At 38.2% G+C, this 27892-nt stretch overlaps 1 protein-coding gene across 1 annotated transcript in view; it reads right to left on the bottom strand.

The window, feature by feature from the left end:
* ERP27 (endoplasmic reticulum protein 27) overlaps positions 1 to 27394 on the bottom strand; it is a 128791-nt gene extending 101397 nt beyond the window's left edge. The window contains exon 1 of the mRNA XM_053689003.1: positions 27201 to 27394. Within this exon, the coding sequence (XP_053544978.1) occupies positions 27201 to 27300 (100 nt within the window). The 5' untranslated portion in view covers positions 27301 to 27394. The remainder of the gene's footprint in view (positions 1 to 27200) is intronic.
* Positions 27395 to 27892: the final 498 nt, after the last annotated feature.

The following is a 27892-nucleotide window of genomic DNA, read 5'->3' on the forward strand; positions in this document are numbered from 1 at the left end:
CTGCAACAGCTGCAATGATTAAAGGGTCATAAAACCCCAAAAAATTTCTTTCATGATTTAGAAAGAGCATGTCATTTTAAACAACTTTCTAATTTACTTCTATTATCTAATTTGCTTCATTCGCTTGATATCCGTGGGAGTTTTGCCATGGATTCCCCTCTGGCATGCCACAGTCCAGGTGTTAGTCCCCTTGAAACAACTTTTCCATCACTATTGTGGCCACAAAGAGTCCTTGTGGGTTTTAAAGTTCGCCTGCCTATTGAAGTCAATGGCGGTTCACCCAGTTCGCCGGTTCGCGAACAGTAGCGGAAGTTCGAGTCCGCCGTTCGCGAACCGAAATTTTAAGGTTCGCGACATCACTAGTAGATGGTAGATAGTAGATGGTAGATAGTAGGTGGTAGGTGGTAGGTATATGGAAGATAGTAGATGGATATAGTAGGTGGCAGATAGTAGATGGTAGATAATAGGTGATAGATAGATGGTAGATAGATTGTATAAAGGTAGATAGATGGTAGAAAGATAGATAGATAATTAGATGGATGACACAGCTTACTGTAGAGGAAAGCAAGAGTAGTATTTTGCATTTTTTGCGGGTCTATTTAATTATTCATTAGATGCATTTAGGAGAGGTGTCCAAAAATACTTCAGGGAGATTGTGGTTGATGGAGGAAGACAGAACGATAAAATGTAGGAGAGCAAAGTTTCTGCAAGTGCACTACTGTTCCTGATAATTTTCTGGATGAGACCACTCTGATCTTAGTAAGGAAAATGTGTTTGTAGCCAGGTAGCCCTAATGCAAGTGTGCTGTGTGCTCCTCTTCCCACTGTTTCTTGATGCCACACTGTAACCTATTCCTCTTGCTAAGTAGCATTTACTGTTACCAGATGCTTCTTTGACTATATTGTACCCTACAAAAAAGAGGGTACCACAAAGGGCAGTACAGAATTGCAATGAGGGCTCCTATTACCAAACATTAAGTCCAAATTTTAGGAATCCTGGTGTAATTTGTCATTTCCTAGGCTAGTGCCTGCAATATTTAAAACATAAAAAAGTCTCCATACTCTTGCTCCCTCAATTAAGGTCACAATGGATTAAACTGATAATTCATAAATAAAAACAGCTGTAGATGATTCTGCAACAGCTGCAATGATTAAAGGGTCATAAAACCCCAAAAAAATTCTTTCATGATTTAGAAAGAGCATGTCATTTTAAACAACTTTCTAATTTACTTCTATTATCTAATTTGCTTCATTCGCTTGATATCCTTTGCTGAAAAGAATATATAGATAGGCTCAGTAGCTGCTGATTGGTGACTGCACATAGATGCCTCGTGTGTTTGGCTCACCCATGTGCATTGCTATTTTTCAACAAAGGATATCTAAAGAATGAAGCATATTACATAATAAAAGTAAACTGTAATGCTGTTTAAAATTGTATTTTCTACCTGAATCATGAAAAAAATATTTTGGGTTTAGAATCCCTTTAACAAAGATGTGGTCACTTGCAATCAGCAGAAATGCTGTGGCAGTGGGGTATCACATGCCATTCTCACAATGCCCCACACCACTATCTGCATTACAACCTACCTCTCAGCATCATTACAACATCAGAGCCTTTTGTTACATCCCCTTAAAGGGACAGTATACTATAAAATTGTTTTTTCGTTTAATGAGTTTCCAATTACTTTTTTACCAGCTGCAGAGTATAAAATGTATGAGATGTGCTTTTTTAAGGCTTATTTGTGTATATGAATTAGCTGATTTTGTGTTTTAAAGCCACAACCTAATAAAATGGGTTGACCTTGTAGGTATAATCAAATCTTATTATTTTATCACATTGTGTACATAAACCTGCTTCTTTATCTTATATCTGTCCATAAACCAATTACTAATACTTGAAGAGAACAATGAAAAATGAACATTTTATTACCTTATCTCTTCTATAACCCACTGGGAGTGTAATTTCTTCTACTGGCTGTGTTAACACAGCTTGGCCTCAAGGCCAAAAACTTTCAGGATGTGTGGGGATACCACAGGCTAAATAAACTATTTAAAATACTTGTAAACCATTTAATGCACTCCAGCATGTAAATTGGATCATTGGGAACACATTAAAGGGGAGAACATTTTTGAATAAACTGTCCCTTTAACACAGGGCCCAGAGCTACCTGAGCTTTTTATGCAGCAGTTCACAGTCCCCATGATTGCTTCATAGTCATACAATAACTGCCTGTTTCTAACATTCATATTTATTGTGGGTGTTTGCGCACGGTGGTTTTTTTGCTTGTAGTACAAGTTGAAAGTAAACACGATCACTTGAGCACGTGTGTGTGTTTACATATGTATTTATATGTGTACATATGTATTTACAGATATATATACACATATAAACACATAAATACATAGGTATAGATATATATATATATATATATATATATATATATATATATATATATACATATATTTAAAAAAAGTGCATTGGAGCCATTACCTCCTCACACTCCCGTTCACAGGACTTCTCCAGACTGGCTCCCATCTTATGGAACTATCTGCCTCACTCCACAAGACTCTCCCCTAGTTTTGAAAGCTTCAAGCGCTCCCTAAAGACTGTACTATTCAGGGATGCATACAACCTACTCTAACCTTCCTAACCCCATTGCTATCCCCTTGAACCCCTTAGAATGTAAACCTATGAGCCCAGCATTTTGAAGATCACCTTCATAAGAGCCGACTACAACAGTGCAACTCTCGGCAGGGCCCTCTACCCATTTGATCCCTATAAATGTTACCTTGTATACCGCCTATGTTTATAGCGCTGCGGAATCTGTTGGTGCTCTACAATACCTGATAATAATAATATTCCTATATATATTTATCTGTAAATATATATACCTATATATAATTATCTATATACATAGGTATAGATACATATTGTACCAAAATGCTATCAGATATATGTAGAAATATGTATTTATGGATAAATAGAACATATTATTTTATGTAAAGAACACTGGAATGGGAAATATTAATATTTTCATGTCGGGTTAGCGCACTTGAGAATATGCAATCAGGTTTGCGCACGAGTAGGGTCTTAGGATTTTTGTTCCACCTTTCTTGCTCGGCAGCAATATTCTAAGTTTGTTTTTTTTTTGCTTCCATCGGGTTAGCGCGTGAGCAAAACATTTTTGCTTTCAACTTGTTTTACGAGCGCAACCTGATGCGCGCAAGAAGCTTACTTCTACCACTCCACTCCTATGTGTCTCTTATTTCAAGATCCCTGTCTCAATATCTTGTTGTCTGAAGGATGAAAAGAGAAGGAGTAACATACAAAATGTTTTATAACACCTTCTAAATGCAAATTCTAGAGCTGATGCCTCCTGAGGGTCTTGTCAATGTTTCACACCTTCTGTCTCCCTTCTTGGCGGAAATGATGCACCTTAGGTATACATGGAGGAGGTAGACGCACAATACATGGAAATTTGGCAGCACAGAAGTTTCCAATTGAATTTTGTCATCAAATTTGCTTTCTTCTCTTGGTATTCTTTGTTGGAAGCTAAACCTAGGTAGGCTTGTATGCTAATTTCTTAGACCTTGAAGGCCGCCTCTTATCTGAATGAATTTGACAGTTTTTCATAGCTAGAGGCTGCTAGTTCATGTGTGCCTTATAGATAAAATTGTGATTTACTCTTGTGGAGTCATTTATGAGTCAGCACTGATTGGCTGAAATGCAAGTCTGTCAAAAGAACTGACATATACGGGGGGCCTTCTGCAGAGCCTTAGATACAAGGTAATTACGGAGGTATAAAGTGTATTAATATAGCAGTGTTGGTTATGCAAAACTGGGAAATTAGGTAAAGTGATTATCTATCTTTTTAAACAATAATAATTATCGAGTAGACTGTCCCTTTAACTGTCTGTGTTATCTTTAGTGAGTCATACAGTGAGAACATTTACAAAGTGTAAAAACAATTAATGAATAATGCATTTGTCTAATTAGAATTTGTATATTTTGTATATCGCTGGATGTTACCTTCTCATGTAATTTCTTCACTGGAGCTTTCATAGAAAAAAATGATTTTATATGTTAGACTCTGCTTATATTAGTTCCAGCTACTACAATTTTAATTGGGTGTGATGTTTTAATAGCGTAAGAACTGATATAATTTAGCACAAGAAAAAGACATCTACCCTGAAACATTGCTCTGCTTACTAAGCGCTGGATTACAAGTGGAGCACAAATTGTTTGCACATACGTAAACGTGCACGATAAATAACCAGCCATTACAAGTGGCTGGTAATGCTAGTATTTGTCTATGTTAGTGTGGGTCTGATTGTATGTTAGTGTCTCTGTGTCTGTAAGTCTTAGTGTGTGTCTGTTTTATTGTCATTGTGTGTCCCCATATTCAGCCAAGAGGGGCACACACCCGGGGCCCCACGCTTTGGGGGGGCCCCCACTTTCAGGGGTGAGGGTTTGAAAAGGTGCAATGTATATCCTGTATTTAATTAATAAAGAAGTGTTATGTATTATCAACTTTAATTCTTTATTACACTGAATGGTGGGACAGGGGTATGCTATACAGCATGCAGGGCATACATGGGGAAGGGAATAAGAGTGCTGTGCTGTGGGGCCCCATAAATTTGTATTGCCCAGGGCCCTGCAAATGCTAAGCGTGTCCCTGTCCATATGTATTTCTGTGTTTATGTGCCCACACATTTTAGTCACTTGACCAAATATTGCACGAGGATGGGGAGCCAGATCAATGGTTTAGTAACGGGCCCCAAATTTCTTGTGGCAGCTCTGACTTCAGTCAGACAGTGTACAATAACTTTACATACTACGAATTTTCATCAAAATGAATGAGCTCAAATACTTTGGTGAATGACTTTTTTATTTTAAATTGAATTAATGCTGTTCATGAGGCTGCTATATTGGCACAGCCTTCTCTCCTGCTAACCCCAAAGCACAACTATGAGGCAGTTAGTTTGACCAAGCAATATTTGAGATAAGCTTATTCCTCCATGTACTACTTAAAAAGTGAGGAGTGTTGGAATTACATTTAAATACGTAAGCCATTTGACAGTAAAACAGCTAATTTAAGGCTAGATTACAAGTGGAGCACTGTTGTTAACGCAATGAGGGTAAACGTGATAGCGAAATTGCTGTGGTTTTTTTATGCTTGAATCCATATTACAAGTGGCACGCTCTTTAAATTATCATGAATTTGTTTATGTGAACCCGAGATAATTTACGCTCCCCATATTTTCTATGCGCTGCATTCAGCAGCTGTGTCCAATCATATTATAAGTTGAAAGTAAATGCGATCACTCAAATGCAATAGAATTTAACGCTCAAACTTTTTACGTGATCTGAAAGTTTGTGTAAAGAGTTTGACCAAGGGAAACAGTTGCAGTAAACTACTCTATTAAAGGGACAGTCTAGGCCAAAATAAACTTTCATGATTCAGATAGAGCATGTAATTTTAAACAATTTTCCAATTTACTTTTATCACCAATTTTGCTTGTTCTCTTGGTATTCTTAGTTGAAAGCTTAACCTAGGAGGTTCATATGCTACTTTCTTAGACCTTGAAGGCCACCTCTTTTCAGAATGCATTTTAACAGTTTTTCACCACTAGAGGGTGTTAGTTCACGTATTTCATATAGATAACACTGTGCTTGTGCACGTAAAGTTATCTGGGAGCAGGCACTGATAGGCTAGACTGCAAGTCTGTCAAAAGAACTGAAATAAAGGGACAGTTTGCAGAGGCTTAAATACAAGATAATCACAGAGGTTAAAAGTATATTATTATAACTGTGTTGGTTATGCAAAACTGGGGAATGGGTAATAAAGGGATTATCTATCTTTTAAAATAATAAATATTCTGGTGTAGACTGTCCCTTTAAACCCTAAACCGCTACACCAAACTACCCCACTACACTATTAACCCCTAAACCACCACAACCCCAACACAAAGTACCTCACTACACTATTAACCCCTAAACCGTCACAAACACATTTCAAAATGCTCCTCTACACTATTAACCCCTAAACTGCAGCAACTCCCATCGCAAAATACCCACAAAGATCTAAACCCCTTACCAGCTAATCCCTCTAACCTAACACCCCCTAATTTACAAAAAACAAACCTAACATTACATGGAAAAAAACTAAACAAAAAAAACATGTTGTTTTATAAACAAAATATGCCAAGAAACTAATGCCTAGATTTAGAGTTCTGCGGCCAAAGGGGTGCATTAGCTACGCATGCTTTTTTTTCCCCCGCACCTTTTAAACAACACTGGTATTGAGAGTTCTCAGAAGGGCTGCGTTAGGCTCCAAAAAGGGAGCGTACAGGCATATTTACCGCCACTGCAACTCTCAATACCAGCGGTGCTTACGGACGCGGCCAGCTTCAAAAACGTGCTCGTGCACGATTCCCCATAGGAAACAATTGGGCAGTTTGAGCTGAAAAAAAAACTAACACCTGCAAAAAAGCAGCGTTCAGCTCCTAACGCAGCCCCATTGTTTCCTATGGGGAAACACTCTCTAAGTCTGCACCAAACACCCTAACATGTACCCCAAGTCTAAACACTCCTAGCCTTACACTTATTAACCCCTAATCTGCCGCCCCCGCTATCGCTGACCCCTGCATATTATTTTTAACCCCTAATGTTCCGCTCCGGACACCGCCGCAACCTACGTTATCCCTATGTACCCCTAATCTGCTGCCTCTAACACTGCCGACCCCTATATTATATTTATTAACCCCTAATCTGCCACCCCCAATGTCGCCGCCACCTACCTACAATTATTAACCCCTAATCTGCCGACCGGACCTCACCGCTACTCTAATAAATGTATTAACCCCTAAAGCTAAGTCTAACTCTAACCCTAACACCCCCCTAAATTAAATATAATTTTATTCTAACGAAATAAAATAATTCTTATTAAATAAATTAATCCTATTTAAAGCTAAATACTTACCTGTAAAATAAACCCTAATATAGCTACAATATAAATAATAATTATATTGTAGCTATTTTAGGATTAATATTTATTTTACAGGCAACTTTGTATTTATTTTAACCAGGTACAATAGCTATTAAATAGTTATTAACTATTTAATAGTTACCTAGTTAAAATAATTACAAAATTACCTGTAAAATAAATCCTAACCTAAGTTACAATTAAACCTAACACTACACTATCAATAAATTAATTAAATAAACTACCTACAATTATCTACAATTAAATCAACTAAACTAAATTACAAAAACAAACAAACACTAAATTACAAAAAAAAAAAACACTAAATTACAAAAAATAAAAAAAGATTACAAGAATTTTAAACTAATTACACCTACTCTCAGCCCCCTAAAAAAATAACAAAGCCCCCCAAAATAAAAAAATGCCCTACCCTATTCTAAAATAAAAAATTAACAGCTCTTTTACCTTACCAGCCCTTAAAAGGGCCTTTTGCGGGGCATTCCCCAAAGAAAACAGCTCTTTTGCATTTAAATAAACATACAATACCCCCCCCAACATTACAACCCACCACCCACATACCCCTAATCTAACCCAAACCCCCCTTAAAAAACCTAACACTAAGCCCCTGAAGATCTTCCTACCTTATCTTCACCACGCCGGGTATCACCGATCCATCCAGAAGAGGGTCCGAAGTCTTCCTCCTATCCGGCAAGAAGAGGTCCAGAAGAGGCTCCGAAGTCTTCATCCTATCCGCCAAGAAGAGGAGATCCGGACTGGCAAACATCTTCATCCAAGCGGCATCTTCTATCTTCTTCCATCCGGCGCGGAGCGGGACCATCTTGAAGCAGCCGACGCGGATCCATCCTCTTTTAACGACGTCCTAAGTCCGAATGAAGGTTCCTTTAAATGACGTCATCCAAGATGGCATCCCTCGAATTCCGATTGGCTGATAGGACTCAGCCAATCAGATTGAGCTCGCATTTTATTGGCTGATCGGAACAGCCAATAGAATGCGAGCTCAATCTGATTGGCTGATTGGATCAGCCAATCGGATTGAAATTGAATCTGATTGGCTGATTCAATCAGCCAATCAGATTTTTCCTACCTTAATTCCGATTGGCTGATAGAATCCTATCAGCCAATCGGAATTCGAGGGACGCCATCTTGGATGACGTAATTTAAAGGAACCTTCATTCGGACTTAGGACGTCGTTAGAAGAGGATGGACCCGCGTCGGCTGCTTCAAGATGGTCCCGCTCCACGCCGGATGGAAGAAGATAGAAGATGCCGCTTGAATGAAGATGTTTGCCGGTCCCGATCTCCTCTTCTTGCCAGATAGGATGAAGACTTCGGAGCCTCTTCTGGATGGATCGGTGATACCCGGCGTGGTGAAGACAAGGTAGGAAGATCTTCAGGGGCTTAGTGTTAGGTTTTTTAAGGGGGGTTTGGGTTAGATTAGGGGTATGTGGGTGGTGGGTTGTAATGTTGAGGGGGTATTGTATGTTTTTTTACAGGCAAAAGAGCTGTTTTCTTTGCATGCCCCGCAAAAGGCCCTTTTAAGGGCTGGTAAGGTAAAAGAGCTGTAAAATTTTTATTTTAGAATAGGGTAGAGCATTTTTTTTATTTTGGGGGGCTTTGTTATTTTTTTTAGGGGGCTGAGAATAGGTGTAATTAGTTTAAAATTCTTGTAATCTTTTTTTATTTTTTGTAATTTAGTGTTTGTTTTTTTGTAATTTAGTGTTTGTTTGTTTTTGTAATTTAGTTTAGTTGATTTAATTGTAGATAATTGTAGATAGTTTATTTAATTAATTTATTGATAGTGTAGTGTTAGGTTTAATTGTAACTTAGGTAAGGATTTATTTTATAGGTAATTTTGTAATTATTTTAAATAGGTAGCTATTAAATAGTTAGTAACTATTTAATAGCTATTGTACCTGGTTAAAATAAATACAAAGTTGCCTGTAAAATAAATATTAATCCTAAAATAGCTACAATATAATTATTATTTATATTGTAGCTATATTAGGGTTTATTTTACAGGTAAGTATTTAGCTTTAAATAGGATTAATTTATTTAATAAGATTTATTTTATTTCGTTATATTTAAATTATATTTAACTTAGGGGGGTGTTAGGTTTAGGGTTAGACTTAGCTTTAGGGGTTAATACATTTATTAGAGTAGCGGCGAGGTCTGGTCGGCAGATTAGGGGTTAATACTTGAAGTTAGGTGTCGGCGATGGTAGGGAGGGCAGATTAGGGGTTAATACTATTTATTATAGGGTTTTTGAGGCGGGAGTGAGGCGGATTAGTGGTTAATAACTTTATTAGAGTAGCGGTGCGGTCCGGTTGGCAGATTAGGGGTTAATAATTGTAGGTAGGTAGGTAGCGGCGACATTGGGGGGGCAGATTAGGGGGTAATAAATATTATGTAGGGGTCGGCGATGTTAGGGGCAGAAGATTAGGGGTACATAGGGATAATGTAGGTTGCGGCGCTGTGCCGTTGGCAGATTAGGGGTTAAAAAAATTTAATAGAGTGGCGGCGATGTGGGGGGCCTCGGTTTAGGGGTACATAGGTAGTTTATGGGTGTTAGTGTACTTTAGAGCACAGTAGAACTTTATGAACCGGCGTTAGCCCAGAAAGCTCTTAACTCCTGGCTTTTTTCTGCGGCTGGAGTCTTGTCGTTTGATTTCTAACGCTCACTTCAGCCAAGACTCTAAATACCGGCGTTAGAAAGATCCCATTGAAAAGATAGGATACGCAATTGGCGTAAGGGGATCTGCGGTATGGAAAAGTCGCGGCTGGAAAGTGAGCGTTAGACCCTTTCCTGACTGACTCTAAATACCAGCGGGCGGCCAAAACCAGCGTTAAGACCCCCTAACACTGGTTTTGACGGCTAACGCAGCACTCTAAATCTAGGCGTATCACTTTTATTAATGATTTGCAAAAGACACCATTTTACAGCAAAAGCACTCACCAGTAGTTCCAAATTCAATACCTTTTATCCATATTAGAAAAGGTTCGACAAACCTTAAAGGGATAGTCTAGTCAAAATTAAACTTTCATGATTCAGATAGAGCATGCAATTTTAACCAAAAATTGGCCGGCTCCTAAGCTTTCATTCCTGCTTTCTCAAAAAAATATACCAACAGAATGAAGAAAAATTGATTAAAGGAGTAAATTAGAAAGTTGCTTAAAATTGCATGCTCTCTCTGAATCATGAAAGAAAGAATTTGGGTTTAGTATCCCTTTAAAAAGTACATATTTATAGGGGGTGTGTTTAGGCGGCGGCCATGAATGGTCGCAATATCTGCGGCTCCTGCTGTGATATGCTTAATCCGTCGATTTTTGCAAGAATTCTGCTTTATCTTCTGCATCAGTCTCATTCCCCAACAGTTTGAGACACAAAACATTGAACCAAAGAGACTCAGAAGGGATCCAACCTACACCTAAAACCTAAGCATGGAGGCCTTAATCAGATGGGAAACCAAGCTGACGCAGCTCATAGACAACAATTTCCTGAGCCTAATAGCAGAACTATGAAATCTTCTACAAATCCCACAGTCTATAGCAAAGGCTCAACCAACCATAACTGACAAACCAGTGAAAGACAACGGTAATGAGCTCACATTACTAGTGATCGGTCAAACTGATAAAAAAACTACAGCGCCACTCTTACCGGATGGCCGATGCAGACCGCACATATAATGAGCACCTATCTAAGGTGGATCATCTCATAGAGGACCTCATGGCCATAGGTGCCTTGGTGAATGGCTCAGGGCCTTCGGCAGATCGTGAGAGGCTTATATCTCAAAGCGTGGTGAGAGATACCATTGCCGTACTGATATGTGTGGTGCTCTAACGGTAGACATCAAGGTACAGGATGGATCCTCAGGCGATACTGCACATAGATTTCTCCCAGCTTAACTGAGGCAGCAAAGAGGCTCATGAAAAAAAGACGACCATCAGAGCCTATTAGGTGAACAAGGCAGCGGAACTGTACAGGACTTTTCATCTCCAAGTGAATTCCTAAGACCTTGAGACTTGGAGTGGGTTAGAATCAAGATAGGAACCGGGACCGATGCTTCACTTAAATACTCAGTAACAGGATAAACTGTGCCAGATTCTCACACTCACTTACTGACATTTATGTGGATTTTAGCTCTAAAAGCCCAACAAAAACTCTTTAAGGGGACTTTCCCAAGACATCAGTATTAGATACAGGCTTTTCTCTTGCACCTAACCAGGCATCTAGTTACCACATACTCTTTTTATTTTACTGCTTTGGAGAAGTAAGGGACTCTGTGATTGGCCGACTATACAACAAGTCTATTGGGATAATTTAGAATGTCAACTACTTAAAGTGAAGGTAAACTTTGATGAATGAAAGCCCATTTTTAAAAAAAATACTATTAAAAACAGGGGCACTTTCATTCATCAAAGTTTACAAAGCAGCCGTTTTAATTAAAAAATTACCTTTTTTTTCTTTTCACAGTCAGAGCAGCTTCCCCCTCCTGGAAATCCTCTCTTCACATGTCAGCAATGACTAATCCGGCTTCCTCCAATCACAGCATGGCCTTAGGCAATGACTACCCTGGGGGGAAAGCCGTGATTTGAGGAAGCCGGATTAGTCATTTCTGACGTGTGAATAGAGGAATTCCAGAAGGGGGAAGCTGCTCTGGCTGTGAAAAGAAAAAAAGGTAAGTTTTTAATCAAAACGGCTGCTTTGTAAACTTTGATGAATGAAAGTGCCCCAGTTTTTAAAAGAATTTTTAAAAAACAGGCTTTCATTCACCAAAGTTTACCTTCACTTTAAGTCGTTAGTCAGAGGCGTATCCATACATCAGCTGTTAACATTCACTCACTGTCCAAGATACTATTATTCTTTAGGGGGATTTTTTTCAAGAAGTCAGAATTAGATACAAGCTTTTTTTCTTACCCCCCAACCGGGCATTTAGTTACCACACAGTTTTCTTATTTTTTTGCTTTGGAGTGGTAAGGGGCTTTAAAAAGAAAACTTACATGTTAACTGTTTAAACTAAATTTGCTGTGTTGTTTGGATGTTTTATGCTGCAATACTACTATGCGATAAGAGACTATACAACAAGTTTATTGAGATAATTCAAATGCCAACTACTTAAGCCGATAGTTTGGTGGGTATTCATATAACAACTGTTTACTACTCTTCTATAAAAGGGGCAGTATATTTAGGGGAGTTAGCTGGAGGCTTCATGACATGTTTACACTAATATCCTGAAATTATATTTGCCTATGAACTAACTTAGAACACATTTTACTCAGTAGGCATACTTTACTGTTTGCCTGCTTAATTAAATTATTTATAGGTGACCCAATTAGTGCCTTACACTGCTGGATATAACACTTAGAGCACTATATGTAACATGCAGAGTATGTTTCCAGGAAAACTGTTTAAGCAAATTAAGCCTAGGTGTCAAACCATATAATACCCCACCATCTCAACCTTCATTCCTCATATCATTTCTTACAGCTATCCTATAGCATCAGGGGTATGGAGAGATCCTAATTCTCTGTTTATATCTAACACCCTAAGCACTTATTTTAGTCTAACATGGTCTTATTCCAGTCAATAATTTTAAATGCTTTATCATTGTGCTACCTGCGACCGGGACAGTAGGGTACGCAGAATTGTGTAATATGTATGACTGGAAACATAATATTAAACAATAAATTAGACTGTAGACAAGATAAACTTTAAAAAAAAATGTAGTCTATTTTAAGAGCTCCTATCCACCTAGCCTTAGAGACAGGAGCACTTAACCCTAATGCATTGACACTCCTTATCAATTCTAGGACTCACTTACCCTATATTGGGAGATAATCAAGATTCTTATTATCCCAAACAGAAAGTTCCACCTATTTTTAATGCACTTCTTTTTTAAATCTCCTCACTTAGCGTTTTATACTAATTGAGTCCCTACTGTGAATGGTCTACCTCAACCTACTAAATTATGATTTGACATAACGGAAACTAAATACACTAACTGATTAGTAATCCCTGTTTTCATTAGTTTGACACTGGATCCTGCCTTACTTATTCTATTACATACTATGTTTAACCCCTTAATGACCACAGCACTTTTCCATTTTCTGTCCTTTTGGGACCAAGGCTATTTTTACATTTTTGAGGTGTTTGTGTTTAGCTGTAATTTTCCTCTTACTCATTTACTGTACCCACACATATTATATATTGTTTTTCTCGCCATTAAATTGACTTTCTAAAGATACCATTATTTTCATCATATCTTATAATTTACTGTAAAAAAAATTATAAAATATGAGGAAAAAATGGAAAAAAACACACTTTTTCTAACTTTGACCCCCAAAATCTGTTACACATCTACAACCACCAAAAAACACCCATGCTAAATAGTTTCTAAATTTTGTCCTGAGTTTAGAAATACCCAATGTTTACATGTTCTTTGCTTTTTTTGTAAACTATAGGGCCATAAATACAAGTAGCACTTTGCTATTTCCAAACCATTTCTTTTTTTTTTTTTTTTTTATATTTTTTTATTGTTTTATGGATTATTGTACAAATACATATGGTTTTATATGCAGGGCCAATCACATTCATCAACATAAATATAATACATCTTATAATAACATAATCTTTCTGGCCCCTCACGTCAAACCAACGTTTTACAAAATTTTCTGACGTCCCCCTTTGTTACATATATAACCTCAGAGGGTACAAACACTTAAACAAAAGAAGAAAAGAAAGCAAGAAATAAATCATCATATCAAAAACATACGAAAAAAAACCCCAAATGAACACAATTGTGGATTCCGATCTGCGTGTGACAAACCAATCAATTTCTAGTCAGTTACATAATTTCTGGTGTGCGGGGGGAGGGGGGCCGACAGCGAGCACCCCTACTGAGGTTCATTGCCACCTCCTATAGCAGTGTACTCCAAGCCCCTGGCAATTCCCCCCTAGCAATCATGGATCTAACTATTTTTGACTTAATTAGGGGTTTAACAATTTGGAGTTGAACACCCACTGCTTCAGTTTCTATTATGTTTAGCCATTTATGGAAAAACCTTTTTATATCTTTGTTTGAATCTGGATGGATGTCATATTGTTCCAAGACCATCTGATTCTTCATCCCTTTTACCAACTGAACAATGCTTGGTGCTTTTGAGGTTTTCCAGTTGCCCAGGATCAATGATCTGCCTAAGAGAATTGTCGTATTGATTAAACTTGGGTTTTCATGCCATTCTGTACACTGGTACAGAAATAGCACCATTTTATTGTTTATTTGGGTTTTTTGGTCTAGCCATTTATTTAGCCAAAATTGTACTTTATACCAGAACTGCCATATTTTTGGGCAGGCAAACAAACAATGTTCTAAGTCAGCTTCTTTCGCACCGCATTTATAACAGGCCGTGTCTAAATTCTTATACCATCTTGCCATTTTACTAGGTGTGACATATAGTTGATTAATTACTTTAAAATGTGATTCTCTCCAAGTGGTGACCTTAGTTGTCTTTAAGACAGTCTTGAGACTATCTATTAGCTCCTCCCTTGACACTATGACCTGTGCTATCCTCCATTTATCTCTCAATGACTGTAGCTGAATTTCTGTTTTATATTTCATTTGGAGATTATAGATCATCCTAATCGCATATTTCTTTTGCGCAAATGTTATGATAATTTTATCTAGTTCTCCTAGTGACCAGTCATTCCCATATTTAAAAGGATCCCTGTCAAAAGACACAAGAAAACAGGAGCGCAACTCCGTGCACCAAACAGTACACGGATGATCTAAGTGTAGATTTAAAACAGTTTTAATGATGATAATATATATAAAAACATCCAAACAAATGATTCCAAACTCACATAATAACCCTCAAACATATGAGGTATGTCAGCACACAAATGAGGGGAATATATGTCCCACTGCTGGGCTTTTCCTCTCTCTCTCCCAGATTATTCGATAGCCAGCGGGTAAACCCTCTCATGGAAAACGGACCCTCTCTGCTCACAATGCGGTAGACGCTGTACTGCAAATAGCCGGCTCCAGTCCAGGTCCTAACACAAACGTCAGAGTACGTCCTACGTAGCGTAAAGTGGGCGTGGCCTCACGCCCACTTTACGCTACGTAGGACGTACTCTGACGTCTACCGCATTGTGAGCAGAGAGGGTCCGTTTTCCATGAGAGGGTTTACCCGCTGGCTATCGAATAATCTGGGAGAGAGAGAGGAAAAGCCCAGCAGTGGGACATATATTCCCCTCATTTGTGTGCTGACATACCTCATATGTTTGAGGGTTATTATGTGAGTTTGGAATCATTTGTTTGGATGTTTTTATATATATTATCATCATTAAAACTGTTTTAAATCTACACTTAGATCATCCGTGTACTGTTTGGTGCACGGAGTTGCGCTCCTGTTTTCTTGTGTCTTTTGACAGGGATCCTTTTCAGTTTTGCTACCACGGATTTTACACCAGTGGAATATAAGGAGCAGCAGGACAGTGTGGAGGAAAATTGCGGACTTTTTTCTGAATTATCATTACAAAATACACAGTTTATATCTATCTTTGTTGCATATTAACTTGGTAAGAGTACATATTCTTTTTTCTTTCCAGGATTAATTATATATGTATATGTGAAATATTTATGATTAAGTATTAGACCCTGGGAATCTAAAGTGTTTATTTATTATTATTTTTTATCCTGCATCTTTAAATAGTGGGTCTATTTGACTCTTTTTTGCTGGCGCTCTTGGATCTTTGTTCTCTCATTCCCATATTTAGCCTGTAGTTCATTATGGAAGTGCCTAACCTGCAAATATGCATAGAAATCTGTATTTTTTAGCTGGAAATCGTCTTTTAATTCGTCAAATGTTTTAACTATATGTTTTGTGGTCTCCTCAATTTGTATCAGGTTGGCAATGCCCTTCCTACGCCATCTATGGAAAACTCCACTTTCGGTGCATCCTACTAGGAATTTCGGGTTCCCTAAAATCGTTAGAAACCTTGACTTGTAGATGTTTATTCCTATTCCTTTGCCCAATTTATGCCAGGCTATTATAATGTTGTTAAATGTTAACCGCTGTCTAATTTTTTTTGGGAGATTTTTAGGTTCGCAATGCAGGAGGGCTTTCAGTGCATAGGGAGCACATATCTCTGTTTCTAGCGGGCCATAGGAAACATAATTTCCCTCGATAATCCAATCTATCGCATATTTTGATAAAGCGGCTATATTATAAGCTTGGAGATTTGGTAGTGCCAGTCCCCCAGCCGTGAGGGGAAGAGTTATTGTTTCTGTAGCACATCTTACTTTCCCTCCTGCCCAAATAAACCTATTACACATCCTATTGTAATTATTGCAGTCTTTCTGAGTTAATATAATGGGTAGATTCTGCAGAAAATACAGAATTCGGGGGAAAATTATTGTTTTTATTAGCATAACTCTAGCCGACATACTAATAGGTAGATTACACCATCTTTTACAGTCTGCTATACATTTGTCCAGACATGGTGTAATGTTTTTGCCATACCATTGTTTCGGATTCCTGGTAATAGTTAAACCTAAATATTTAATCTGTTCCACTACCTTAAATGGACAGTCTTTACACTTCTGGCTTGATCCATATAGCCACATAATCTCCGATTTATCAACGTTAACTTTATAACCTGAAAATGCACTGAATTGCTTTATTATATCCAACAGTTTTTTAATGCTATCAGGGGTATTTGAGAGGAACAGGAGTAAGTCATCTGCAAAAAGTGAGAGCACGACCTTCTGCTGATGGATTTTGATACCTTCTAGCTCTTTTCTGAGCCTAATAGCTAATGGCTCTATTGATAAATTGAATAGCATGGGGGACAAGGGACAACCTTGTCTTGTACCCTTTTTGAGCACAATATCTGGAGTAGTTTCGCCGTTAATGATTAAGTTAGATGTTGGCTCTCTATATATAAGTTTTATAAAAGACTCGATATTCCCCTGTACTCCAAACTTCCCTAGTACTGTGAAAAGGTGATCCCAGGTTATAGCATCGAATGCTTTTTCCGCATCTATTGCTAACACCGCTAGGTCTGGGCGATCTTTTTTGGGGTTTAGCTTCGCATCTTGATAACATTGATCTAGTGTGACAAGAACTTTGCGGATATTTCTAGCTGGATTACGCCCCGTCATGAAGCCTACCTGGTCTATGTGTATTATTTTATGTAATATTTTTTTAAGTCTGTTTGCTATGATAGTGGTTAGTATCTTATAGTCACTGTTTAGCAGTGATATCGGTCTGTAAGATCCTGGATCTTCTGGGGCTCTGCCTTTTTTTAAGATTAATGTAATGGAGGAGGCCGCAAAATACTTGGAGTGCATTTCCCTTTTAAGAAAATAACTATTAAAAAGGTCAGTTAGCGTAGGTGTAATTTCACTATTTAGCATTTTGTAAAATTCAGCCGGGAGCATGTCGGGTCCCGGTGCTTTGTTACTTTTCAGTTGCCTAATAGTCTGGGTTACCTCTTCTTCTGTTATTGGTAAGTTTAACCCCTCTCTATCTGCCTCTTCCAATTTCCTAGTTTCTAGTTGTTCCCAGAACTCTGCTTTCTGCTGGGGATCCACTGCAGTCTTTGTATATAACTCTTCAAAATATTTAAACATTAACTGCTTCACTTCCTTTGTTGTATTTGCCCTCTCTGTCCCTACTTTAATCGTTGATATATAGTTTCTTTGTTTCTGCATTTTACTTAATCTGGCTATGTATTTAGCGGATCTTCCATAAATACCTCTGTACTTAGCTCTATCTTTTTCCTCTTGTTGCATAACCGTTTGTTTTATGAATATGTCTTTTTCTTGTTTACTATTTTGATACTTCAACCACGTCTGCGAGTTACCATTGCTTATATAGGCTCTGTATGTATTCTTAAGTTGGTTATTGAGTTGGCATTCTCGCTCCCTATTTTTCTTTTTCCATTTACACAGGTATGCTTTTACACTCCCTCTGATATATGCTTTGGCTGTTTCCCAATATATCTCCCATTTGCCACTATAGCTACTATTAAAAAATTTATATTCCTTCCATTTTTCCAAGATATAGTTCTTAAAATGTATATTGTGCGCTAGATATTTCGGGAAGCTAATTCTGCCAGTACCGCCCCCTGCTGGTATTACATTCTGGATTTCTAGGGTTATAATCGCATGGTCTGAGATGCATATATCCTTAATATCCGCTTTCATATTCAACCCCATCATATTTTCAGAACTTAAAAAAAGGTCAATTCTTGAGAGGGTCTTAAATGTTTTTGATACACATGTAAACTCACGTGAATCGGGATTTTGCTCTCTCCAGACATCCAGCACCCTCAACCCTTTCATAAATTTTTTCACAAGACTCCCTTCCTTTTTGATGTTCCTGGTTAAGCTGCACTTGAGTCTGTCTACTAAAGGTACCGGTGTCAAATTAAAGTCCCCCCCTATAATGATGTTCTTCCCTATGTATTTAATTAATTTCTTGCTCAGCCCCCACCAGAACTCCTCATCAATCTTATTTGGACCATATACATTGCATAGAACTACATTTAGATTATTAACTTGGGTGTCTAAAATTATATATCTTGCCTGTGTGTCTATCTCTTGGGCTAGTATTTTATATTCACAATTCTTGTTGAATAGAATCGCTACGCCTTTTCTCCTGCCACAATATGGTGTAGCTACTACATGCCCCACCCACTTACTTTTTAATTTCTCTGCCTCGGAAGGGTTTAGGTGCGTCTCTTGTATCATCGCCACACTCGGCTTAAATTGACCTAATTGTTTTAAAATTAACTTCCTTTTTATGGGTGTTGAGATGCCGCCTACATTCCAAGATATGAAGTTATTTTCTCCCGGCATCTTGCAGTTAGGGAACCTACATTACCTGTCTCCTTTAACTCGTCGCCCCCCTCCCCCAGCACACCAGACCCTCCCTTCGATAAAATCCACAGAACGTTATCAGAAAATAAAATCCACCTTATATTCAATTCTTTAAAATAAAAAACAACAACACAAAATATACTTTGCTTAGTCAACATCTTGCCCTAGTAAAGTTATCACTAGTTGGAAACAGGTCCCTATCGCAAGCCCTGTTCTAGACAGAAATCTTTAGCTTCAGTAGTTGTTAGAAGGGTCCTCACTGCACCGTTGATTTCCACGAGTATTTTAGCTGGATAAATCATTCGCGCTGGCCATTTAGCTTCAATCAACTTGGTGCAATAAGGAGCCATCTCACGTCTTTTACTGCTAGTCTCTACTGAGAAATCTTGGAAGAGATAGATACGGTTATTGGATATCGTGAATTCCTGGTGTTTACGGTATTGTCTTAGTAGAGAAACTTTATCCTGAAAGTTTAGCACTTTAATCATAATAGGCCTCCCTTTAATATGCTCTTGCTCTGCTCTCTTCATACCTATTCTGTGAGCTCTCTCTATTTTAATTGGAAGTTCTTCCACAGGTATGCCTAGCTGTTGTGGTAAAATTTGGGATGCAAATGTAATTAGATCTTTAAATTCGGTTGACTCTGGTAGCCCCACTATCTTAATGTTGTTCCTTCGGGCTCTGTCTTCTAGATCTTCTATTTTATTCTGCATGGCAATCAATTGTTTATTCTGAACAGATAGTGTTTGCTCTGCATTATATACCTGATCTTCAACATTAGAGATCCTGAGTTCTGCTTCATTTAATCTATTCGCATATTGTCTAATTTCAGTGGATAGTACCGCTATTTCTTGCTTTATATTATTGAATTGAGGTAGTATTAAGTCTGAGATTTGCTGCATGAGTGAGTGTGAGTCTGTCATATTCAAGTGAGACTCGTCTAGATTGATTTCTGCAACCTGCTCACTACTTTTACTTAATGTTTTTTTGTCTTTGGTTTTAGGAGGCATGGCTGGTGATCTGGTTTTGATAAATTTATCCATATATAATAAAAAAACAAAAAAAAAAAAAAAACGTGTGTTGCTAGTATCTGTGAAAGGGTACCCGCTCTGGATACTATTCCTCACTCCTGACGTGAGTGTGTCTGTGGGCAAGTTCAGCACACCTTATACTGTATTCTTTGTGGAAAAAAAAAGAAAAGGAAAAGTGATTCTAATCTATTATCCTAGTGCAAAGTGAAATATTCAAGAAGGTAGACTTCATATAAGAAGAAAAAAGTGCAAAAAGAATTTTTTTTTTTTTAAGTTTTACAAAAACACGTGCGTGTGTGATTTCTTAATCAGAGGAAAGTGACCTTTAATAGAACTTTATCTTGCCTCTACTAACCAGATACTAAGATTGCAGACCTTTACTCGCTTGTACCCTTAACTAACTTATAATCTCAGCACTTAGTATAATCTACCTCCCTTTAACCCACTGTAGATAGATTAACTTAACTTAGCTTGATCTCAGGAGCTCTCAGGAGCTCCAACTTATTTAACAGTTCTCAGAAAAAAAAATACAGAGAAAATACACACTATTTAGCACTTGTCGCCTCTCTATTTAGGCATTATTCATGAGACTTTCTAGGACATTAATAAGACTTCCTCTAGTAGCGTTTTCTTTTACTTGTTTAACCAGTTTTTAAATATAGCCTTCAAACATTTATACCTGCATCTGTCCTGCGCATACTTCAGATTTATATCACATTTATATACTTCAATATCTCTGTGAAAGCAAACTCAGATCCCCCTAAAAAAAGGAAAAACAACGCACAGATAGATAAGGTTTCACAGAGGGAGGGAAGAGCTGCACACCCTGATATAAGCATAACACAGTAGATTATATCCCACACAGTCCCTCTTTTCCTTCCTTTTGTAAGAGTTCCTTCTTTTTCCTTCACTTCCAAATTCCCTTGTTTTGATCTTTATAAGTTCCTTAAGAGTTTTAGGAATTTGTCCTGTACACAGACCCTGTATTTTGGGTGGGTATCACCTGTGAAGAGAGCAGACTTCCCAGCTCTGTGCTCGCCACCTAACAGGGACTGTTATTCTCTCTGCTTCCCAGGAGCAGTTTAGCACATACAGCAGACCATAGGTTAATCCATCAGCTGCCTATTCTAGAGAATCCTTACACAAGGCTTTAGCAGACCCGCACCCCCCTTAGAGTTATGTCCAGCTGGGCCACGCTCTATAAACATAGGCTACCACTATTATTATACACATTAAAGATAGTGGATTCTGGCCTTGCTTATTTGGCTTCTTTACTCCTCAGTCAATTAGCGCTTAACAATGTGGCTATACCCAGCATACAAATAGACAAAACACATGGCATCCAAATAAAGCGAATACTTGCGGTTGCTAAGGGGGGTGTTCCTGCGGGAGTTCAGATGTCGCCACCTCCGCTGTTGCTGTTATAGGCTATCAGATTCTTGCTGCCAGAAGCCTGCACAGCTTGCGCTTTGGGCCCTCGTGGTCTGCTCCGGAACTCCTGTCTTGGCCCTCCTTGCGATCGGGATAGTGGCCGTGCCTTCTTGGATGCAGCGGTCCTTCTGTTTACCTGGGCTCCTGTTGCCCCAAGCAAGTGGCCGTGGCGATATCGGCCCGACGCCTAGACTCTGGCTTCCAGCGCCCGCCAGCTACGAATGCTGGTATACACGCCCAGTTTGGTGTTGGTTGCCAAACAAGGGCAATGGGCGCCGCGGTGCTGGAAAATTGGCTCAGGTAGCTCCGACAGCGTCCACGCTGCCGTGTTCCATAAGCTCCGCCCCATTTCTTTTCAAAATTAGCGATAGTTACATTAGAGCACTGATATCTTTCAGGAATCTCTGAATATCCATTGACATGTATATATTTTTTTTTAGTAGACAACCCAAAGTATTGATCTAGGCCCATTTTGGTATATTTCATGCTACCATTTCACCGCCAAATGCAATCAAATACAAAAAATCATTCACTTTTCACAAATTTTTTCACAAACTTTTGGTTTCTAACTTAAATTATTTACAAACAGCTTGAGCAATTATGGCATAAATGGTTGTAAATTCTTCTCTGGGATCCCCTTTGTTCAGAAATAGCAGACATATATGACTTTGGTGTTGCTTTTTGGTAATTAGAAGGCCGCTAAATGCCACTGCGCACCACACGTGTATTATGCCCAGCAGTGAAGGGGTTAATTAGGGAGCATGTAGGGAGCTTTTTGGGGTAGTTTTAGCTTTAGTGTAGTGTAGTAGACAACCCCAAGTATTGATCTAGGCCAATTTTGGTATATTTCATGCCACCATTTCACCGCCAAATGCGATCAAATTAAAAAAAAACGTTAATTATTTTCTCAATTTTAGGTTTCTCACTGAAATTATTTACAAACAGCTTCTGCAATTAGGGCACAAATGGTTGTAAATGCTTCTCTGGGATCCCCTTTGTTCAGAAATAGCAGACATATATGGCTTTGGCATTGCTTTTTGGTAATTAGAAGGCCTCTAAATGCCGCTGCGCATCACACGTGTATTATGGCTAGCAGTGAAGGGGTTAATTATGTAGCTTGTAGGGAGCTTGCAGGGTTAATTTTAGCTTTAGTGTAGAGCTCAGCCTCCCACCTGAAACATCAGACCCCCTGATCCCTCCCAAACAGCTCTCTTCTCTCCCCCACCCCACAATTGTCCCCGCCATCTTAAGTACTGGCAGAAACTCTGCCAGTACTAAAATAAAAGGTATTTGGCCCTTTTTTTTTTTTTTTTAAAAGCATATTTACATATGCTGATGTGTAGGATCCCCCTTTAGACCCCAACCTTACTGATCCCCCACCAAACTGCTCTCTAACCCTTCCCCTCTGTAATAATGGGCGCCATCTTGGGTACTGGCAGCTGTCTGTCAGTACCCAGTTTTGTAACAAAATGTGCCTTTTTTTTAAAAAAAATTCCCTTTTCTGTAGTGTAGCCCCCCCCCCCCCCACCGAGACCAACCCCCAACCCCTTCCAGGACCCTTAGATTGCATTTTACTGTATTTCTGTTTTTAACTTTTAACTTTTTTTTTCTGTAGTGTAGCGGTTCCCACCCGCTCCACCCCCCGCGCCCGCCCACCACCCCCCGTGCACGTGCGCGCTCCCGTGCGCGCCCCCGTAGCTCCCGCCCCCGATCCCGCCCCCCTCCACTCCACATAGAGCACCGATGGCTGCCCACCCGCCTCCCACGTAAGCTCCCACCCACCAACGATACCGGCCATCGATATCCGGTGCAGAGAGGGCCACAGCTCTCTCTGCATCGGATGGCCAAGGGGGGTTAATTGCAGGATGCCTCCATATCGAGGCATCACTGCAATAACCGGAAAGCAGCTGGAAGCAAGCAGGATCGCTTCCAGCTGCTTTCCAGACCAAGGACGTACGCCACACGTCCTCGGTCATTAACTGCATTTTTTTTGAGGACGTGTGGCGTACGTCCTTGGTCGTTAAGGGGTTAAGGATCTACTATATGGCTTCTAGTTAGTTGTCTCCTAACCTAGAGCTGAAGATTTGTTTTACTACCTAGCATTATAATGGATGGTGATAGTAGTTCATTGTTATTGTGTTAAGATTTAAAAGTGACCCTATACTGATATAGGTTAAAAAAAACAGAAAACAAAGTTCACCTTTTGGGACTCAAAAGTGGTCCCCTCTTGTTCTATATTTCCTGCTATAGTCTCATACCCTATTATTATAGGAGGTCTCAAGTTATTAAGCAGGTTTCACGATTATTGGGGAAATCATTTGTTTACTAAAATGTTTATATTGTCCCATAGACATACAGTATAATGTATATTTTCCTTGACTTATACTGGATGTAAGACTTGTTATTATTCTTTACTGTATTTGATTTTTTTTCTTTTGACATTTAATATTTGTATGCCTTGATTTAAACCTTTTATTCTAGAAACCATTTGTTGTCCTTTTAAATGTAAATCTGCAAGAATGGATTATTATGTTTTCATTGACATTGGTAATATTTTTCACTGTATTTCAAAAGGACTTAAAGGGACATGGAACAAACATTTTTCTTTTATGATTCAGATAGAGAATACAATTTTAAAAATGTTCCCGATTTACTTCTATTTTCAATTTTGCTTTGTTTCCATGATTGAAGCCCTAGATGACAGGAAATAGTGCTACCATCTAGTGCTCTTGCTAATGTATAACATTAGTACTACATGACAGGAAATAGTGCTGCCACCTAATGCTCTTGCTAATGTATAACATTAGTACTACATGACAGGAAATAGTGCTGCCCTCTAGTGCTCTTGCTAATGTATAACATTAGTACTACATGACAGGAAATAGTGCTGCCATCTACTGCTCTTGCTAATGTATAACATTAGTACTACATGACAGGAAATAGTGCTGCCATCTAGTGCTCTTGCTAATGTATAACATTAGTACTATATGACAGGAAATAGTGCTGCCATCTAGTGCTCTTGCTAATGTATAACATTAGTACTACATGACAGGAAATAGTGCTGCCCTCTAGTGCTCTTGCTAATGTATAACATTAGTACTACATGACAGGAAATAGTGCTGCCACCTAGTGTTCTTGCTAATGTATAACATTAGTACTACATGACAGGAAATAGTGCTGCCCTCTAGTGCTCTTGCTAATGTATAACATTAGTACTACATGACAGGAAATAGTGCTGCCATCTAGTGCTCTTGCTAATGTATAACATTAGTACTACATGACAGGAAATAGTGCTGCCATCTAGTGCTCTTGCTAATGTATAACATTAGTACTACATGACAGGAAATAGTGCTGCCATCTAGTGCTCTTGCTAATGTATAACATTAGTACTACATGACAGGAAATAGTGCTGCCACCTAGTGCTCTTGCTAATGTATAACATTAGTACTACATGACAGGAAATAGTGCTGCCCTCTAGTGCTCTTGCTAATGTATAACATTAGTAAAACATGACAGGAAATAGTGCTGCCCTCTAGTGCTCTTGCTAATGTATAACATTAGTAAAACATGACAGGAAATAGTGCTGCCCTCTAGTGCTCTTGCTAATGTATAACATTAGTACTACATGACAGGAAATAGTGCTGCCATCTAGTGCTCTTGCTAATGTATAACATTAGTACTACATGACAGGAAATAGTGCTGCCACCTAGTGCTCTTGCTAATGTATAACATTAGTACTACATGACAGGAAATAGTGCTGCCCTCTAGTGCTCTTGTTAATGTATAACATTAGTACTACATGACAGGAAATAGTGCTGCCCTCTAGTGCTCTTGCTAATGTATAACATTAGTACTACATGACAGGAAATAGTGCTGCCATCTAGTGATCTTGCTAATGTATAACATTAGTACTACATGACAGGAAATAGTGCTGCCATCTAGTGCTCTTGCTAATGTATAACATTAGTACTACATGACAGGAAATAGTGCTGCCCTCTAGTGCTCTTGCTAATGTATAACATTAGTACTACATGACAGGAAATAGTGCTGCCATCTAGTGCTCTTGCTAATGTATAACATTAGTACTACATGACAGGAAATAGTGCTGCCATCTAGTGCTCTTGCTAATGTATAACATTAGTACTACATGACAGGAAATAGTGCTGCCATCTAGTGCTCTTGCTAATGTATAACATTAGTACTACATGACAGGAAATAGTGCTGCCCTCTAGTGCTCTTGCTAATGTATAACATTAGTACTACATGACATGAAATAGTGCTGCCATCTAGTGCTCTTGCTAATGTATAACATTAGTACTACATGACATGAAATAGTGCTGCCATCTAGTGCTCTTGCTAATGTATAACATTAGTACTACATGACAGGAAATAGTGCTGCCATCTAGTGCTCTTGCTAATGTATAACATTAGTACTACATGACAGGAAATAGTGCTGCCCTCTAGTGCTCTTGCTAATGTATAACATTAGTACTACATGACAGGAAATAGTGCTGCCATCTAGTGCTCTTGCTAATGTATAACATTAGTACTACATGACAGGAAATAGTGCTGCCATCTAGTGCTTTTGCTAATGTATAACATTAGTACTACATGACAGGAAATAGTGCTGCCCTCTAGTGCTCTTGTTAATGTATAACATTAGTACTACATGACATGAAATAGTGCTGCCCTCTAGTGCTCTTGCTAATGTATAACATTAGTACTACATGACATGAAATAGTGCTGCCATCTAGTGCTCTTGCTAATGTATAACATTAGTACTACATGACAGGAAATAGTGCTGCCATCTAGTGCTCTTGCTAATGTATAACATTAGTACTACATGACAGGAAATAGTGCTGCCATCTAGTGCTCTTGCTAATGTATAACATTGTTGCTAAACTGCTGCCATATAGTGCTGCAGACACATGCACACTCCTGAGCTTACCTCCATGCTTTTCAACAAAGGATAACAAGAAAACAAAGAAAATGTAATAATAGAAGTAAATTGGAAAGTTGTTTAAAATTGTATGTTCTATCTGAATCACAATTTTGGGGGTGGGGGGTTTATGTCCCTTTAAACTGTTATTTTATTTAATGTAAATGCTGTTAGTAGTAGCTTTACCATTTTAATGGTCTCTGAAGTAGCTGCTATGTCACCAGAACATCTACTAAACTGTTGCTATAAATCAGCAGCTAATGTGCGCTAGTATTATTTTTTTTTTTACAAGATTTTTTTACAAGATTGAGAATTAGACTATAGTAAATAATATTCTACTTTTTCTATCTTGTTCATTAAAGGGAGATGATACCCCAGAATTTCTATTCATGATTCAGATAGAGAATACAATTTTAAACAACTTTGCAATTTTATTTTTATTGCCATTTTTTCTTTTTTCTTTTCAAATCCTCAATTAAAGGAGCACCAATTCACTACTGGGATCTAGCAGAACACATCAGGAAGCCAATCATATGTGTGCAGCCACCAATAAGCAGCATGCTCTCAGCTCCTAAACCTATCTTAGTGTACTTTTCAACAAAGGATACCAAATTATATAATAGAAGTAAATTGGAAAGTTGTTTAAAAGTGTACACTCTATCTCAATCATGAAATAAATTTGTTAGTTTTCATGTCCCTTTAATGAGCAATTCCCTTAACACTTTCAAGATCACTTTAGAGAGAAAAAAAAAACGTTATTAATTTTATAACAGCTACAGTATATGTGACATTCACAAACTCAATACCACTGAAAGATGGAAAAGTAAGTTTGTTGCAGCACTTTTTTTATGTAAGGCCCTCTAGTTGTCAGAGAAGAGAAAAATAAATCTTAATTTTGTTTTTTCTTACCTTTAACAACATTGGTTATTGTGCTATTTTCACCATTCTGACCAGAAACAGTTCTTGCTAGAAGTAAAATTATCATAAAATTCCAAGAATACAGAGCCATTCTCCCAGTTCTGATTCCTTCTAGTGACTGAAAGCTGAGTAGTAACAACCTAAAAAATGCAAGTGAAACACCTGTTTGTTCATTTAACAGATAAGACAAGAACAGTCCCTGAGTGATGGGAAATCTCCACCTGCCTGCAAAGCTAAAGATAATATATTCCTGACTGAAGCATAAATATCCTTGTTCATGCTCCTATGATGTGACTTTTTGACCCAGAATACACCTCATTTCATAGATTGCTGAATTTTACATAATATTAAAATTTAAGACATTTAGTTTAAACTATGTTCAGATTATTTAAAGGGACATTAAACCCAAATTTTTTCTTCCATGATTAAGATAGAGAATGCAATTTTAAACAACATTCAAATTTACTTCTATTATCTAATTTGCTTCATTTGTTAGATATTCTTTGTTAAAGAAATTGCAATTCACATGGGTGAGCCAATCACATGAGGCAACTATGTTTAGCCACCAATAAGCAGCTACTGAACCTATCTAGATATGCTTTTTAGCAGAGGATATCAAGATAAATAAGCAAATCAGATAATATAAGTAAATTGGAATGCTGTTTAAAATTTCTCTACCTGAA

This window comes from Bombina bombina, chromosome 7 (genome assembly GCF_027579735.1).
Source record: "Bombina bombina isolate aBomBom1 chromosome 7, aBomBom1.pri, whole genome shotgun sequence".
Classification (NCBI taxonomy): domain Eukaryota; kingdom Metazoa; phylum Chordata; class Amphibia; order Anura; family Bombinatoridae; genus Bombina; species Bombina bombina.